The sequence below is a fragment of the Callithrix jacchus genome, chromosome 1 (genome assembly GCF_049354715.1).
Source record: "Callithrix jacchus isolate 240 chromosome 1, calJac240_pri, whole genome shotgun sequence".
In the NCBI taxonomy this organism is placed as follows: domain Eukaryota; kingdom Metazoa; phylum Chordata; class Mammalia; order Primates; family Cebidae; genus Callithrix; species Callithrix jacchus.
In genome coordinates this window covers 218,525,182-218,542,793 of record NC_133502.1, presented here as the reverse complement: position 1 = coordinate 218,542,793, position 17,612 = coordinate 218,525,182, and the positions used below count along the sequence as shown (strand labels likewise).

General features: G+C 61.6%; 2 protein-coding genes across 6 annotated transcripts in view; one reads left to right on the top strand and one right to left on the bottom strand.

The window, feature by feature from the left end:
* Positions 1-2,925: 2,925 nt before the first annotated feature.
* Positions 2,926-13,432, bottom strand: CRELD2 (CRELD disulfide isomerase 2). Of its 2 annotated transcripts, XM_035273962.3 has the most exons (12): positions 13,208-13,432; positions 12,862-12,944; positions 12,348-12,458; positions 11,937-12,028; positions 10,037-10,213; positions 9,502-9,560; positions 9,391-9,467; positions 9,123-9,223; positions 6,845-6,928; positions 5,434-5,529; positions 4,670-4,810; positions 2,926-3,191 (listed from the first exon to the last, which is right to left on the bottom strand). In XM_035273962.3, the coding sequence occupies exons 1-12, from the start codon at positions 13,346-13,348 to the stop codon at positions 3,139-3,141; spliced, it is 1,215 nt and encodes a 404-aa protein (XP_035129853.3). In that variant the 5' UTR covers positions 13,349-13,432; the 3' UTR covers positions 2,926-3,138. The 2 variants fall into 2 exon arrangements, with proteins under 2 accessions (XP_035129853.3, XP_002743914.3); XM_002743868.6 differs by lacking the exons at positions 9,391-9,467; positions 9,502-9,560 and having other exon boundaries at positions 9,123-9,218.
* Positions 13,433-13,681: 249 nt separating this feature from the next.
* The window catches only part of ALG12 (ALG12 alpha-1,6-mannosyltransferase), a 26,824-nt gene continuing 22,893 nt past the window's right edge, over positions 13,682-17,612 (top strand). For all 4 annotated transcript variants that reach the window (XM_054242753.2, XM_035273945.3, XM_003732152.6 and 1 more), the window contains exon 1: positions 13,682-13,843. The gene's annotated coding sequence lies outside the window, so the exon portion shown is untranslated. The remainder of the gene's footprint in view (positions 13,844-17,612) is intronic.

The window sequence follows — 17,612 nt, the reverse complement described above, 5'->3', positions numbered from 1 at the left end:
AGTGCCTCCAGAGGTGGTCCCATGTCCCCAGGGGGACACAATGGCTGCCTGTTGAGAACCGCTAGCTCGCAGAACGTCTCATCCTGCAGGGTCCCGTCCAGGGTCTGTTGCATTCGACCAAGGGGCGGGTTTACAGCAAAGCCAGGGAAGGGGTGGGCTTGATCGAGGGGCACTTCTAGAAGCTTCTAGCCTGATGTGCCCTGTGGGAATGGAAGCCACCTCCAGGACCCGCGCATGCACTATATCCCCAAACTGAGCTGCTGGAGTCTGGCAACCAAGGTGGGAGCCCTCGCAGCCCTGCAGACCAGAGAGTGGGTCTCCCCCAGGGCTATGGCAGAGTCCCTACCTGGGCCCAGAAGGACAGCGGCGGCCCGCAGTTCACCCCAACCTCCCTCTTCCAAGTTCCCGTAGAAAGAGGCCCCGGCAGCGCCCGGGTGTGACGGGGCAGGTGCAGGGGGCAGGGGCCCTGCCGAGTAGAAAGAGGCCCCGGCAGCGCCCAGGTGTGACGGGGCAGGTGCAGGGGGCAGGGGCCCTGCCGAGTCCCAGGAGCCGGGCAGGGCAGGGCAGGGCGGTCCCACAGCGCCACCTGCCGGCGCGCGCGCCCGAGTCCCCGGCCCAGGCCCAGAGGCCCCGAGGGGCGGGAGCTCGCGCGGCCCCGACGCCCACCTGCTGAGCCCAGGCAGGAGACGCCGTCCGAGGGGTCCGCTGAGTCAGGTGGGAGCTGGCGGCGCCGCATGGGGAGAAGCAGGCCAGGGTTCCTCCGGGAGGCGGCGCGCCTTGTCCCAGCCCCACCCCCGCCGGCGCCCCTCAAGCACCCAGGGAGGTGGACCCCAGCTCCGCGGTCCCAAGGACTCTGCCTGCGCCCTCGCCCCGTCCCTACCCGCTGGGTCGTCCCTCATTCCCGCCCAACCGCCCCCGCCAGCCCCCGCCCTCTGTGTCCCACGGGGACCCCGCCTGGCCTGGCCCCGATCCCCAGCTAGGGACTCCCTCGTGTTCACTGGCGACAAAGTGGAGGCTGGGGTCGCCCCTGCTGCGCGCCCGGGGGTCGCTGCGGTTCCGCGTCAGGGTGGAGGCTCAGGCTGGGGTCCTGATCCCAGCGTGCAGAACCGCGGGCCGCCCTCTAGGCCTCCCGCCCTCGACGCCCCATCGAGGGGCATCCTTGCAGCTGGGAGGACTAGGCTTCTAGGGGTTCCTGCTGGAGGGGGGCAGGGGTCCCAGACCCTGCCAAGTCCCACCTGAGATGGCTGCTCCACAGGGCAGAGCCGCGCAGGGACGTGCCTGATGTAGGAGGCGCCGGTACCGCCTCTGTCCGCCCTTGTGGGAGAGCACGAAGTGGCCCTGGGCCAGCCCCTGCTGGGCTCCGCCTCTCCCCTGGGGCATCCTCCTCACTGGCCGTGCCCTCTCCTCCTCACCCAGGCTCACCACCTCCCCAAAGCACTCCCCAGGGTCAGGGCCTGTCCCTTGGGGCTTCCTGCTGGGGTTGCCTAGTTCCCACCCACCCTTGGGAGTTCCACCCTCCCACTGGAGACTCAGGTGCTCAGCCCCACAGGGACTCAGCTGGTGTCCCCCTACTTCTTTCCACAGCCATCCCCTTGGGCTCACCGCCATGCTGACCCCACTTTCTGAGCCCCCAGAGGGCCCACCCCACCCCCGCCCCTCTGGCCTCTGCCCTCGGCCTGTAGTCAGGATCCCACCTCTAGGTGGTCCCAATGGCACATGGAGCAGAGACTCCCCGAGAGGTCTCAAGTGGAGGGCAGCAGTGAACTGTGCCCCCTCTAGGGATTTGGGGCACCCTGGCCTAGGGTTAGAGGGAGAAGGGGAGATGCAGCAAGGCTGCTGAGTGCAATGGACCCAGGAAGAGCCAGAGCTGAGACACAGGGCCGGGCACCGCTCAGCCTGCCCAAGTGGGCTGTAGCCGCCCCTGCCCGCCAGGAGCACAGGGCAGGGTCTTCCTGCAGGGGATGTGTTCCCATTTGCAGGTAAGAGGGGCCACCCAGAGCTAGGGAGCATGGGTGCACTGAGGGGGGTTCATAGATACGGAACAGCATGGACATGGGGGTCACTACTGTCAGGGCAGTGCATGGCCTGGGACAGGAGTCCAGGGCAGGAGCAGGATGGACAGCCACCCATCCCCTGGGGACATTGGCATGGACAGGAGGGGCAGTGTGACCGAGGAGGAGTGGGTGGGGGAGACCAGCCCAAGTGGGACTTGGGAGCCATGAGAAGCCCAGGGAGGAGGCGTGGCCCTCAGAATGGAGCCCCCAGAGCCTGCAGCCTCTCACCCCCAGCCAGCTTGGGAGCTATGAGGAGCCCAGGGAGGAGGCGTGCCCCTCAGAATGGAGCCCCCAGAGCCTGCAGCCTCTCACCCCCAGCCAGCTTGGGAGCTGAGGAGCCCAGGGAGGAGGTGTGCCCCTCAGAATGGAGCCCCCAGAGCCTGCAGCCTCTCACCCCCAGCCAGCTTGGGAGCCATGAGGAGCCCAGGGAGGAGGTGTGGCCCTCAGAATGGAGCCCCCAGAGCCTGCAGCCAGCTTTCTTTTTGGAGTCTCTTCAGTCCCAGGTGAGGAAGGGATAAGCCCTGGGGTTTGCAGTTGGCTGTTCCTCCAGTGCGGACTTCAAAGATGCCTTTCCCTGACCTGAGGGTCCCTGTGTGTATATCCTTGGATTCACTGAAGGGGGCCCCACAGGTTGGACCCCGGAAGCCCACCTGGTCACGACTTGAGGTTCTTGCCTGAGGCAGGGCCCCCATCTCTTCCCCCAAGTGCCACGTGATCCCTGTTCAGGGACAGCAGAGCCACCAGCCCTGGAAGGGACCTGTGCTGCCCCTGCAGACTCCAGCAGCCCTGGCCACCTCCCGGCTCTGCAGGCCAGGCACAGACTCACAGGAAAGGTCCGTACTGCTGAATGAGACAAATCACAGCCGTCCTCTTCCTGACTTCCTTCAGTGGTCAATTTTATTATAAACAATGGTATCAAAATAGACAAGTCTGTTTAAGAACAACCAAGAAATGCAGCTGTTTAAGGGCCAAGTGAGAACCCACCGCCGAGAGCAGGCAGCTCCACCGCAGGCCTCGTTCCCACAGGACGTCCTTCTCAATAACTTAAAGGGCAGGTTAATAATAACTTCTCGCTCGATGCGCACTACAGGTCTTCATGGGCGGGCGGCTGTGTTGGGCTTTCTTCTTCTGTGACTTCTGTCAGAAAACAAGCACAGTCGTCAAAGCTCGTCACCACGGCGGGAACAGCAGGGGCACCTGCAGGGCCTGCCCAGCCAGTCCTGGCTCAAGGCCCCTGACACAGCGGCCAGTGGTCAGAGCTCGTCACCACGGCGGGAACAGCAGGGGCACCTGCAGGGCCTGCCCAGCCAGTCCTGGCTCAAGGCCCCTGACACAGCGGCCCGTCCAAGGGCAGCTTGGAGACCCCGGGTTCCCCACAGCGGATGAGAGATGTGGCATGTGGCGTGGGCATGGAGGGTGCGGAGTTGGGAGTGGCCAGGGGTTCCTTGCAGCCCTGCAGGAGAGCCTGAGCAACGGTGGGGGAAGGGGCAAGGGGGGTGGGGGGGAGGCAGGGGCAAGAGGCAGGGCTAGCCACAGACCAAGAGGGAACCGAGGGGGGTAAGGGAGGGACAAGAGGGGCCTGAGGGTGGAGAAGGGAGGGGCAAGAGAGGACCGAGGGTGCGGAGGCGGAGGGGCAAGAGACAGGGCTGCCGCCGCCCCAGGCAGAGGGAACCTAGAGGGTGGCAAGCACCCTTGTCCTCTGGCCTGTCTCTGCTGACGCCTCAGTTCTCCTATTTTGGGGTTTCTGTTTACTACGATGCTTCTAGATGAGGAATTGCTTTTATGTGTCCTGCTCAGGAAACAGCTTCTGGAATCTGAGTCATGCCCTATTCATTCTGGAAAATTTTTGGCCAATATCTCCCTGAACGCTGCTTCCTTCCCCTCTCTATATTCTAGACTTCCACAAGGACTGCCATGGGCGACACTCTGTGATTGCCACCGTGTTTGGAAACGGCTTTTGCAGATGGTCAAGCTGACATGAGGGCATTAGCGACTGGTGTCCTTATGAAGCGGGGAGGTTTGCAGACGTCCGCAGGGAGCCCATGTGAAGACATGGGAGCAGGTGGCGCCACCCCCAGGCGAGGACAGAGGCCGAGATAAATGCGCCCGCCAGCCTCCCAGGGAACCAGCCTGCTTGCATCTGGGCCTCTGACTTCTGGCTCCAGAGCTGTGAGAGGCCCTTTTCTGCTGCTGGAGCCCCGAGTCCCTGGTTCTTGGTGAGGCAGCCCTGGGAAACAGGTACAGTTGGGGAACCTGCTTGCCCTCCACCCCTTCCTGCCTGTCCCTGTTTCTGTGGCGCCTTCCCCAGATGACTTTTCCAGCTCATCAGCTGCTCTTCCCCATGTCTGCTCCCCTGCTCACCGCCCGCTGAGGTCTGAGCTCCAGAGACTCTCCCTTCCATCACCTTCACTTCCGTTTGTGCTGTGAACCTCAGGAAGCCGGTACCTCTGCACGAGTATGCGCCCACAGAGGTGCCACGCACCTGTCTCCCGGGAAGCCCACTCTCACCACCCCAAGGCCACTGTCTGTGTGGATTTCAGACCAAGCAGCCAGCCTACATGCAAACCCTGTGTCCCAGGGAGGGCAGGCTGTGGAGCAGGAGCTGAGCCACTCACCAGCCTCGGCCGGCGGCACACAAGCATCTTCCGTCTCCTCAAAGCCGTCGGGACACACGCAGACGTAGCTCCCTGGAGTATTGTAGCAGTTTTCGTTCTTCCTCACACATGCTTTTGCTGCCAGTGAGCACTCATCTACGTCTAAGATTCAGACTTCATCTTAGTAATTACTGCACTTAGCAGATTCACAGCAGATGATGAAACTCATTCATTCACATAAAGCACAGCGATGACAAATGGCCCGTTAGAGAAGGGAGCAAAGGTCAGGAAAGGCTTCATGGGGGCAGAATTTCACGTTTCAAAGTTGGGCCCACCACTGTGGAAAATGCAGAGACCTCCAGGGGAGGCCAGCCGCCCAGCATGCGCCTAGAAAGCCACTTTCTCCCCCTGGGTTCCAGCCAAGCCCAGGCTCACCCAGGCAGGCCACAGCCACAGCAGGCCTGGCCTTGAGCTTCAGGGCATGTGCCACCCAGGAGCTGGAGGGAGAGTGGAGGCTCTGGACCTGGGGACCAAGGCCCCTGGTGAGAGGCGAGTTCAGCAGCACCATTCACACCGTGGTCGGCCATGCAGAGCCCACCCCACACTCCCCACTGCTTGTGTGTCTCGTGTGGCCCTCAGGGTGAGTGCACAGTAACCCTGGGGGAGTGGCGTCTGCAGGGCGGGTCTCAGCTGCTTCCCATCCCTGGGCAGCGCCTCCAGGGGCCGTTCACATCGTGGTCCCTTGGGAATGTCCATCTGTGTCCAGCACATACCCTGTCACTGACCTGCACACTGTCCGAGCTCCCTCGCATAGCCGGGAATGCACTCTTTACAGTTCCCTGGGCCTTCCCCTGTGCAGCCCACGCAGCTGGAGTCACACTCTACAACAGGAAGCAGGCGTCAGACCCCACACATGCAAGGCATGGGGACACAGTGCTGGGGACAACAGGGAACCGGTGTCAGACTCCGACACACGTGCAGGGCACCAGTACCAGGGAGGATCTGGGTTTTCTCTGCATCCATCGCTAAGTGACTTCATAACGACCTGTCTCTGTCTCACGGCCAAAGCACAGGCTTGCATCCTGCCGTGTGGCAGAAGCTCCCGGAAAGCCATGGCACAGACCCCCTGGCTTGGAACCCCTTGGGGAGAAACTAGGTACCAGAGGTTCTAGAAACAAAACCCACCCCCAGCTCAGTGACATTGGTTTGTCAGCCTGCCCAGAGCTGACTAAAAACTACGGGAGCCTCCTGCACGGCTTCCAGTGTGGTGGCACTGAGGGTCCACCGTCTGCACTCGCAACCGTGGAAACTGCCCAGGGCTGCGCAGACACGGGGCAGAGGCAGCTTCCTCCCTACTGCTGACACTGGGGATCGGCACAACTCTTCTGGGGCACTATGGCCCTAAAGACACGTTCCCTTGACTAATGATTTGGAAATTAATCCAAAGAAAATAATAAGGAATGTGAAAAGCTTTACCTTCAAGAGTATTCAGTTTTTGACAGCTGAAAAATTGTTAGACGTAAACGTCCAGCAACAGACGTTGTTTTAGAAAAGTATGACATAGGTCCAGGCGCGGCGGCTCACGCCTGTAATCCCAGCACTTTGGGAGGCTGAGGCGGGTGGATCAGGAGGTCAAGGGATCGTGACTATCCTGGCCAACATGGTGAAACCCCATCTCTACTAAAAATACAAAACTCAGCTGGGCGTGATGGCGCGCACCTGTATTCCCAGATACTCGGGAGGGTGAAGCAGAAGAATTGCTTGAACCAGGGATGAGGAGGTTGCAGTGAGCCAAGATTGCACCACTGCACTCTGGATGGTGACAGAGTGAAACTCGTCAAAAAACAAAAAAATGTATGAAATAATGGCATGCTCCAAAATCATTAATGAGAAACCACAGGACATGTGGAAACGTTCACGACATGTGGCTGAGCAGAGAACACCACTGCCAGGCGCTCTGGACAATCACCGTCCGCGCACACTGGGGAAGCATTAGCAGGGCGGGCTCCATGGAATTCAGGGCTTTTTAACTGTTTTTTCCATCTTACTTGACGTTTCGTTTCTGTTTTTCCTGCAGTAAATACCTATGACACTAAGTGCTCTCAGAGCAAGCAGAATCATAAACGAATGTTTACAAAAGCAGTGATGGCACCCAGCGGGGCCCGGAGTTCATGCACACCCGCCCGCCTGGCCCACCTTCACACGTGTAGGAGCCGTTGACGTTCTTACAAAACTGCGCGGCGCTGCAGGGAGGAGTCTCAGCCGCACACTCATCCACATCTGGAACAGAGCAGTGCAGCTGTGAGTGGCCCGGGACAGCCTGGCCAGGGAGCAGGGGAGGACCGATCATGGCCAGGGCCGGCTGGGGAAGGGCAGGGAGGAGGGCAGCCCCTGGTGGGAATTATCTCAAATGCCATCCTCGGAGGCCCCAAATGGCAGGGGAGGGGATGAGGCAACAGCTAGGCTCTGTCCTTAGACACTCAGCACCAACTGGCGGAGGGGCCCATGAGGATGGTGGCACATCATGTGAGGATCAGACGGTGAGCGCCTCACGCCTCGAGCCTCCAGACCTCACGCCCTAACGTCCTTCCTGCTCTCCCCCAGAGCTGTGGGACCTGCCAGGGGCTGAGCCCTGAATCTGCCTGAGGCCAAGAAGCTGCTGAGGGGTGAAACCAAAACCCAGGCCCGCAGAGGGAGGGGGCAGCCCGGCCTCTGCCTACCCGCCCGGCACCTGGCCTGTGGGAAAGCCACAGTCAGTGCCAACCCCTTCCCGGGGAGCCAGAGCCCTTGGCTTCTCCAGGGCTCAGAGGTGCTGCAGGGTGGCTGGCTTTGTAAGTGCTATGCCCACAGCCAGGCTGGTGGTAAGAGATGCAGCCGAGGCAGGTGGTGCCCACCATGCGGGGGATGGGGTAGGGGAAGCACAGCACAAAGCTGGGAACACCCAGCCCCGCACTGCCCCAGAACCTGGAGGCCTGTGTGAGGAGGCGAGAGCCCCTCCTGGCTGAGCACTGCTAGGCATGGAGTCGGCTTGCCACACCCCTCAGACAGCAGGAGCTCGTGGGCAGCTCTCTGCTACCCTGAGCATGCTGTCTGTGTGTTGGTGGGGGGGGGGCAGTTTCTACCACATGTGCTGGCAGCCTGGCCCTGCCCACCTACCTGCTCCTAGACCTGGCTGCGCCGCCGTGCCCTGCCCCTGCCTCCATTCCCTGGGACCCACCAGCCTCCGCCACCATGCATGCAGCCAAGACCACCCCGACACTCGCCATCTGTGTGTCCTCTGAAACCCACACGGGAGGACATAGGTGGCCCCCGCTGGAGGCTTCCCTCCCAGGAACACACTGGGTGAGTTCTCAGACACTACTGGCTGACTCAGGGCAGCTGGCACCAGAGCCCCACAGTCCCAGGGCCAGCCGACGGCAAGGACACTGTGGCCCCAATGCCTGTTGGTCCAGAGTTTAGGCTGCAGAAGGTAGGAAGGAAGCCCCTCGGTCCTTCCTGACCCTTGCATGGTAGGATCACAGGTGTGGGAGCCGAGGTGTCCACTCGAGGGTCCTTCCTGTGACCCGTAATGTGTAGAGATGGGAGGGCCGTGATGGGGAGCACCCGGGGGAGGGGATGCAGAGGCTGGGCAGAAGTGGCCCTTGGGGAGCCAGCACCCCCGGACCTCCTCACCCACGCAGGCGTCCTCCTCCAGCACCCCGGCCCTCCTCACCCACGCAGGTGTCCTCCTCCACCACCCCAGCCCTCCTCACCCACGCAGGCATCCTCCTCCACCACCCCTGGCCCTCCTCACCCACGCAGGCATCCTCCTCCAGCACCCCTGGCCCTCCTCACCCACGCAGGCGTCCTCCTCCACCACCCCGGCCCTCCTCACCCACACAGGCGTCCTCCTCCACCACCCCGGCCCTCCTCACCCACGCAGGCGTCCTCCTCCAGCACCCCGGCCCTCCTCACCCACGCAGGCGTCCTCCTCCAGCACCCCGGCCCTCCTCACCCACGCAGGCGTCCTCCTCCAGCACCCCGGCCCTCCTCACCCACGCAGGCGTCCTCCTCCAGCACCCCGGCCCTCCTCACCCACGCAGGCGTCCTCCTCCAGCACCCCGGCCCTCCTCACCCACGCAGGCGTCCTCCTCCAGCACCCCGGCCCTCCTCACCCACGCAGGCGTCCTCCTCCACCACCCCGGACCTCCTCACCCACGCAGGCGTCCTCCTCCAGCACCCCGGCCCTCCTCACCCACGCAGGCGTCCTCCTCCAGCACCCCGGCCCTCCTCACCCACGCAGGCGTCCTCCTCCAGCACCCCGGCCCTCCTCACCCACGCAGGCGTCCTCCTCCAGCACCCCGGCCCTCCTCACCCACGCAGGCGTCCTCCTCCAGCACCCCGGCCCTCCTCACCCACGCAGGCGTCCTCCTCCAGCACCCCGGCCCTCCTCACCCACGCAGGCGTCCTCCTCCAGCACCCCGGCCCTCCTCACCCACGCAGGCGTCCTCCTCCAGCACCCAGCCCACTTCACACTCGCCGCAGTCTCTATTGGTCGGGCCCGAGCACGTCTTGCAGGACTCGTCGCAGGCTGGAAGGGAAACGTGGGCCTGGGTACCAACGACCCATGCACCATCTCAGGTGCCAGCTTGGAGACAAGGCTCATTGAGAAGTGAGGAATTGAAGGGGAAAAAGCAACATGAAGTTTTCAGTGCCCATGAATTGGAAATTCTCAGAACTCCAAGGAATTTTTTAACAACCTGGAGAAGGCGTACTCTGTCCACACCCTGGAGCTGTAGCCTGGCTGGGGGTGTGTGCTCCAGCCATGGATCCACGCGTGCTCCAGCCATGGATCCACGCGTGCCCCATGCCACGCCAATGTCCGAGAGACAGAGACGGCGAGGGGTATAAGAATGTGAGAGGCCGGTCCTGACTGGAGGGCCACAGGTCCATCTGCCCAGAATAGCCTAGGGGGCTGCTGGGCAACCATGCACTCACCTCTGGGCCATCAGTACACCCAGAGTCTTCCTACACGTCAGTGATAACCAGTGAGAAAACGTCTTTTGGAAGACGTTACTCATGCGGCCTGCCCGGATTTGTGAAAGGCAAGCCTGGTGCTCACAGACGCTGCCCCCAGGCCCGTGCAGGGCCCACACAGCACCTCCAGGACACGTGCACAGCATGGCCCATCACAACTCAGGGTCAGGGGTGGACCTTGAGCTAGAGAGAAAAGTGGAGAGCTTCTCCCTTCTGGGGTGGTTACAGGATGAGCTTGCTCTGCCTCTCACCCTTCTCGGCGCCCTCAGCTTCCCTGTGCATCTGGGGTTAAGAGATCAACAAGCCCCTGCTCCCATCTATACTGTTCTCATCCTGCCTCGGCCCCGGGGCCCGCCCAGGCATAGCCCCTACCTGTGCAGAAGCTGTGGGTCTCGTTCCGGAGCGAGCTGAAGTAGCCATCCATGCAGTCGGCGCACAGCGCACCCTGGTACCCCACATGGCACCGGCAGGACCCGTCGCCCTGTCTGCTGCCGTCTCCACTGCAGTGGCCATTCCCGCTGCAGGGCCTCTGGGACCCGCCCTGGCACTCTTTGGGGACACGAAACCATGATCAGAGCCTACCTGGAGGTGACCAGTGGGGTGTTCTCACATGGAGAGAACACACTGCACCCCTCAAAACGTGCAATGAAACCCAAACCCTGCAGGATTCTGAGGACAGGCATGAGCCTGCAGGCTTGGGGTGTGGGTGTTTAGGGAAACTGATTTCCTGAAGGTGGATCGTTGAGTGGAGCAAGCCACAGGCTCCCAGCCTTGGCTAGTCACACGCTGTGTGATGACATTTAGGTCAACAAGGGACCACACATGCCATGGCTGTTCCCAAGATGGCAAAAAGCTGAAAAGCTCCTACTGCCTAGTGACATCATAATATGACAGTTACCTGTTCTATACTTAGGTGTGTTCAGGTAACATTCTTACCATCGTGTCACAGTGGCCCACAGTACTCAGGACCCTCATGTGCTGTGCAGGTGTGCAGCCTGGGAGCAGCAGGGCCTGCCAGGCAGCCTAGGTGTGAAGTAGGCTGGGTGCAGCAGGCCCTACCAGGCAGCATAGGTGTGAAGTGGGCTGTGAGCAGCAGGCCCTGCCCAGCAGCCTAGGTGTGAAGTGGGCTGGGTGCAGCAGGCCCTACCAGGCAGCGTAGGTGTGAAGTGGGCTGGGTGCAGCAGGCCCTACCAGGCAGCGTAGGTGTGAAGTGGGCTGGGTGCAGCAGGCCCTGTAGCAGCATAGGTGTGAAGTGGGCTGGGAGCAGCAGGCCCTGCAGCAGCATAGGTGTGAAGCGGGCTGGGTGCAGCAGGCCCTACCAGGCAGCATAGGTGTGAAGTGGGCTGGGAGAGCAGGCCCTGCCCAGCAGCCTAGGTGTGAAGTGGGCTGGGTGCAGCAGGCCCTGCAGCAGCCTAGGTGCGGAGCAGGCAGCACCATCTAGGTTTGTGAAGGGCACTCTGTGATGTTGGTACAACGGCAAAGTCACCTAATGACACATTTCTCAGAACACACCTGGTCATTACACGTGACTGCACTTTGTGGCTTTGGGCAGCCTGGGCTGAAACACGGTGATGAGGACACTTATGGTTAGGCGTGGGGACTGCAGGGAGAGTGGGAACATCGGCTGTGGCTCCCAGTACACACCAGGGACGGCAGCAGAGGCCGGCAGGAGGCCGACAGGGTGTGGGGGGTGGTCCTGAACCTCAAACTTCTGCTACCTGATCCAGCTTGATCATGCGATTAGCTCTTATCAGCAGTACACCGTGGCTTCAGTTTCAATACATACTTCTTCACAGAAGGCCCTATCCCGCATCACCCATTAAGGCTCAAGGCCATTCGCCCAGCCTGATAGACACCGACTGCCCTGGGCTCTCTGCAGACGGGTCTTTGCCGCTCTGTGGGCAGGGCTGCAATGGCAGCCACAGAAGCAACTGTGTGGCCACCTCTGCGCATGCAGAGAGAAGCAACTGCACAGATCAGTCAGCACAGACTCAGGTGAGTGGACTCACCTGTGAACCACCTGAGCCTGTGAACCTCTGAATTAAAAGCACAGCTGGGATAAGACACTCAGTTTCACAGCTAAAGCATGAGGTTAGTGGTGAGGCTGCAGCTCCGAGCTGTGTTGAGGGGTGGGGAGGCAGCTGTCCAGCAGAAAGCAGAAAGGTATAGACGCTACAGACCCCAGGTCCCCTCTGTGCTTTTATCCCCAAGAATTACGAGAGGAAGAAGGGAAGTGACACAGGAGATGGGATCTCCCTAAGAGGAAACGCACCAAGACAGTCAGGGCCGTAGGTTCCTGGAAGGCAGCACACTTTCAGTGTTTTCACACAAAACCATTCAAATAAGTCGGGATACTCATTCTTCCTAAGGATTTAAGAAAACATCCATCACTGAATCCCACCAGACACATTTCTTTAAAACAAAAATGCAGTGGAATATAACACATGCTCTAGAGTATTGTAAGATCCAGGAAACAAGAGTCTAGGTGTGCACAGAATCTTCTCATTAATTCCCCAGTTTTGATCACCGGCTCTGGGGATAAGAATCGGTAACACAGGAGTCAGGTGGGTGCTAGGCAGGTGGGCCCTCCACACTGTTCCCGTACCTTTCTAAGCCTGAGGTAACTTCAAAGCATAAGTTGGAAAATAAAAAGTATCTTCTAAGAGGTTTCAACGGCACTCACAGCTGGAGCCACCAGGCCTCCAGGTGCTCCTCCTGCGCCTCCAGCATCTGGTTGCACTCGAAGTCGCTGCTCTCGCACAGCCCCTCCAGGATCTCCAGCAGGCGAATCTCGCTGAAACACAGGCCCACACGGCCCACGGTCAGCACGGCAAGGCAGTGAAGAAGGACCCGAACCAATGCGCCAACCTGGGTGCAGGGGTGGGGGGGGGGTGCGGGACTCCAGGCAGAGAGGGGAAGGGGAAGCCAGGAGTGGTTCACACGAGTGGGGCTGGGGCTGCTGCTCCGTTTCACACTGTCTGTTGAGCGGGGACCAGCTATAGAGACCAGAGCAGCAGCTGGAAGGCCGGAGAGGAGCCACCCGTTAGTCCTTATTTAGGCAGCAGCCGCAGTGACTCAGGTGGCCGGGGCCTCGGGGGCTGTTCTGTGTCCCTGACGTTAACACAGGCACCAAAGGCAGGTCGCGGCTTCCCAGGCCAGGCCAGGCAGAGACCCCGGGGGTGCCCCGGAGCACCCACCTGAACTCGTACTTGGACAGCGTCTTTTCCTCCCAGGCCGTGTTCCCGCCGCCAAAGTTCTTGTTTGCGGTGTCCACCATGCCCTGCAAGGAGGTGGTGCCCACAGGGCTTGGTGCCACCTGACCCCGGGCCCAGGGTGAGGGGACCCCCGGTCTATAGTGGGGTCGACTCCGGGCCCACGGTGGGGGCGGATCCCCAGTTCAGGGTGAGGGGGACTCCAGGACCACGGCGGAGCGACTCTTGATCGAGGGGGAGGGGAACCCCGGGTCCACGGTGGCGGTGACCTCGGATCCAGAGTGAGGGGGACCCAGGGCCCACGGTGGACGACCCGCCGGCCCCTGCTCACCTGGTTAAACTTGTCCACCAGCCCCCGGCACCGCTGGCAGGGCGTCGGCTTGTTGGCGGCCCCCGGCGCTGGCGGCGGCAGCAGCAGCAGCAGCAGCAGAAGCGGCAGGAGTCCCAGCGCAGCCCGGCGCGGCGGGTGCATGGCGGGCAGCGCTGCGGGCAGACGCAGCCGGCGCTCCAGGTGCTGCACCGCGCGGCTCCGGCCTTTCGGCCGCCCACCCGCTCCGAGCCGCGCCGGCAGTTCCCCCGGCTACTTGACGGCGCCGACGAGGCCCCGCCCCGCCCGCCAGCCCCGCGTCGCTATTGGTCTGTGGGACCCGCCCCGACCTGATGTGGCCCAATCCGAGCTCGCCACGAGAAGAGACCAATGGGAAGGCCCCGGGTCAGCGTCCGCCGGGAGGCCGGGGGCGGGCATGCCGGGCCGGCCCCGCCCCCTCTCCCCGCCCCTCGCGCGCAGCTCGCGGCGGCCATCTTTACTCCGGTCACGTAGGGTTCCCGCGGCCACAGCGGCTGGGGTTGTCGTGGCCACGTTAAATTCGGGCAAGGGCTTCCCTCTGTTCTGTTTCCGCCGTTCCGCTTCCTGCCGAGGCCGGCGCAGGCGGCCGCGCTCCGAAGGACGCCGCCGGGAGCTGCGGAGGTCAGTGCGCGCTGCTGCTGCCGGGGCCCTCGGGCGGGCGCGCGGCGACACCGGGGAGGAGGCGGGACAGGGCGCGACCCCAGCTGGCCCTGGCGCTGGATTCCTGACGCCTCACCGCGCATGTCCACGCGTCACAGCCGCCGTGCTCCTCACCTGGGGCCCCGACCCCTCACCTAGGCCCGGGCTCCTCACCTGGGGCCCCGACCCCTCACCTAGGCCTGGGCTCCTCACCTGGGGGCCCCGACCCCTCACCTAGGCCCGGGCTCCTCACCTGGGGCCCCGACCCCTCACCTAGGCCTGGGCTTCTCACCTGGGGGCCCCGACCCCTCACCTAGGCCCGGGCTTCTCACCTGGGGCCCCGACCCCTCACCTAGGCCCGGGCTCCTCACCTGGGGGCCCCGACCCCTCACCTGAGGACCGGGCTTCTCACCTGGGGGCCCCGACCCCTCACCTGAGGACCGGGCTTCTCACCTGGGGGCCCCGACCCCTCACCTAGGCCCGGGCTCCTCACCTGGGGGCCCCGACCCCTCACCTAGGCCTGGGCTTCTCACCTGGGGCCCCGACCCCTCACCTAGGCCTGGGCTCCTCACCTGGGGCCCCGACCCCTCACCTAGGCCCGGGCTCCTCACCTGGGGCCCCGACCCCTCACCTAGGCCCGGGCTTCTCACCTGGGGCCCCGACCCCTCACCTAGGCCCGGGCTCCTCACCTGGGGCCCCGACCCCTCACCTAGGCCCGGGCTCCTCACCTGGGGCCCCGACCCCTCACCTAGGCCCGGGCTCCTCACCTGGGGCCCCGACCCCTCACCTAGGCCCGGGCTCCTCACCTGGGGCCCCGACCCCTCACCTAGGCCCGGGCTCCTCACCTGGGGGCCCCGACCCCTCACCTAGGCCTGGGCTCCTCACCTGGGGGCCCCGACCCCTCACCTAGGCCTGGGCTCCTCACCTGGGGGCCCCGACCCCTCACCTGAGGACCGGGCTCCTCACCTGGGGCCCCGACCCCTCACCTAGGCCTGGGCTCATCACCTGGGGGCCCCGACCCCTCACCTAGGCCTGGGCTCCTCACCTGGGGGCCCCGACCCCTCACCTGAGGACCGGGCTCCTCACCTGGGGCCCCGACCCCTCACCTAGGCCTGGGCTCCTCACCTGGGGGCCCCGACCCCTCACCTAGGCCTGGGCTCCTCACCTGGGGGCCCCGACCCCTCACCTAGGCCTGGGCTCCTCACCTGGGGGCCCCGACCCCTCACCTAGGCCTGGGCTCCTCACCTGGGGGCCCCGACCCCTCACCTAGGCCTGGGCTCCTCACCTGGGGGCCCCGACTCCTCACCTGGGCACCAGACCCCTCACCTGAGGGCCGTACCCCTCACCTGGGGACTGGACTCCTCAGCTGGGCACCAGACGCCTCACCTGAGGGCCGTACCCCTCACCTGGGTGCTGGACTTCTCACCTGGGAGCTAGACTCCCACCTGGGGCTGGTCTCCTCACGTGGGAGACGGTTTTTCACTTGGGGGCTGGGGTTTTCACCTCAGGCTCGGGGTCTGCATTTCTGCAGGCGCTTGAGGCGATGGACACTCGCTAACATTCAGGAATCTCTGGTTTAAATGAGGGGAAATAAAATGCGCGGAGTCTGGATTTCAGAGAACTCCTGCCTGTGGAAGGAGGGAGTGCAGATAGCGCCGTTTCCTCTGGCCCTTGGTGGGCAGCAGGTGTGATTTCCATCGGATGATTTGTGTCTCCTGCGGAGGCTGATTATTGTTATTAATAATGGTCACATCTGATTTGACCAGTTTGAGACGGAGTCTTGCTCTGTTGCCCAGGCTGGAGTGCAGTGGTGTGATCTTGGCTTACTGAAGCCTCTCCCTCCTGGGTTCCAGGGGTTCTCCTGCCTCAGACTCCTGAGTAGCTGGACTACAGGCGCCGGCCACCACCCTGGCTAATTTTTATATTTTTAGTGGAACCACCACACCTGATCTAATTTGACCAATTTCAGTAGAGCCCTTAAAATCTGAACTGATGGCCAGGCGCAGTGGCTCACGCCTGTAATTCCAACACTTTGAGAGGCTGAGGTGGGTGGACACGAGGTCAAGAGATCGAGACCGTCCTGGCCAACATGGTGAAACCCTGTATCTGCTAAAAATACAAAAAATTAGCTGGGCGTGGTGTCACGAGCCTGTAGTCCCAGCTACTCGGGAGGCTGAGGCAGGAGAATTGCTTGAACCCAGGAGGCGGAGGTTGCAGTGAGCCGAGATTGTGCCACTGCACTCCGGCCTGGCACCTGGCAACGGAGTGAGACTCTCAAAAAAAAAAAAAAATCTGAAATGATGGGGACAAGAGAAACTTTGCAGGTCATTCCCTAATCTGAGAGGCTATTGTTTGTAAACCACAGTTTTAAAGCTCGTGGCTTGGGCGTGTTTTAACCTGTGGGTAATCCCAAGGCATCCTTTATTTAGAGTAGCCACAGCTGCTGAGCAGAGCACGGGACAGGACAGCGTCCACTCACCCTCGCCCAGTGGGAACTTAGTCGTGATTTTTTTTTTTTTTTTTTTTTGAGATGGAGTTTTGCTGTTGTTACCCGGGCTGGAGTGCAATGGCACAGCTCACCACAACCTCTGCCTCCTGGGTTCAGGCAATTCTGCCTCAGCCTCCTGAGTAGCTGGGATTACAGGCATGCACCACCATGCCCAGCTAATTTTTGTATATTTAGTAGAGACGGGGTTTCACCTTGTTGACCAGGATGGTCTTGATCTCTTGACCTTGTGATCTACCCGCCTGAGCCTCCCAAAGTGCTGGGATTACAGGCGTGAGCCACCGCGCCTGGCCATTAGTCATGGTTTTTGCACTTGCCAGTGTTGACTTGGTCTCCCTGCGCTCCTGGCAGAGCATCTAGACTCACCCTTGGTCTTCTCATGCCTTTGAAAGTGAGCTTCACTGGTCATCAGCAGAAAGCACACCCGTGTCGGGGCTGAGGAGGTGCTTGGGGCCTGCCAGGAGGGGCAGAGTCTGCACATAACGTTTTCGTCCCACAGCTGAACTTTTATTTGCTGGGGAAATTCTCCAGGTGGAGGCGTGGAGTGGGGTGGCAAGGACTGCCCATGTCGGTGGCTCCTGCCAAGCAGCACTTGCTGAGTCCACCAATCAAGCCTGTCCAGCAGGGGAGGTGGCAGAGAGGTACCCTTCAGACCACAGTGGCCAGTCTCTGTCCTTGGTGCTGAGGCTGCACTGGTGAGGAAAAGAAATACAACATAGAAAATCCCCCACCCACAAAAACTTGTGTCTTAGCAAGTGGGAGACAGTTGAGGAGCCCCTCCCTCACCTGGTGGACAGTGGTTCCTCACCTAGTCCTTCCATCTTTTTGTTTGATACCAAGTTTAATTTTTTAAATTTTTATTATTTATTTATTTTTGAGATGGAGTTGCTCTGTGGCCTAGACTGGGTTTCAGTGGCACGATCTCAGCTCATTGCAGCCTTTGTCCCCTGGGATCAAGCGATTCTCCTGCCTTAGCTTCCCAAGTAGCTAGGATGACAGGCGTGTGCTGCCACACCCGGCTATTTTTTGTATTTTTAGCAGAGACGGGGTTTCACCATGTTGGCCAGGCTGGTCTCCAACTCCTGACCTCTGGTGATCCACCCACCTCAGCTTCCCAAAGTGCTAGGATGACAGGCGTAAGCCACTGTACCCAGCCCCAGGTTTTTATATTTGGCAAAGGAAGGAAAGATCTATGCTATTTCTAACAAGAACTGTGTACCATTTTAGTCATGCTTAAATTATTAA

Bases quoted from the DNA above. Each gene is read 5' to 3' on its own strand.
- CRELD2 (XM_035273962.3), bottom strand. From the start codon at position 13,348: ATGCACCCGCCGCGCCGGGCTGCGCTGGGACTCCTGCCGCTTCTGCTG. The intron at 12,459-12,861 runs GTGGGTGCTCCG...CCTGTGTTTCAG, and splicing joins CTGTCCAAGTACGAGTTCAG to CGAGATTCGCCTGCTGGAGA. The intron at 5,530-6,844 runs GTGGGCCAGGCG...TTCCTGTTGTAG, and splicing joins CGGCTCCTACACGTGTGAAG to AGTGTGACTCCAGCTGCGTG.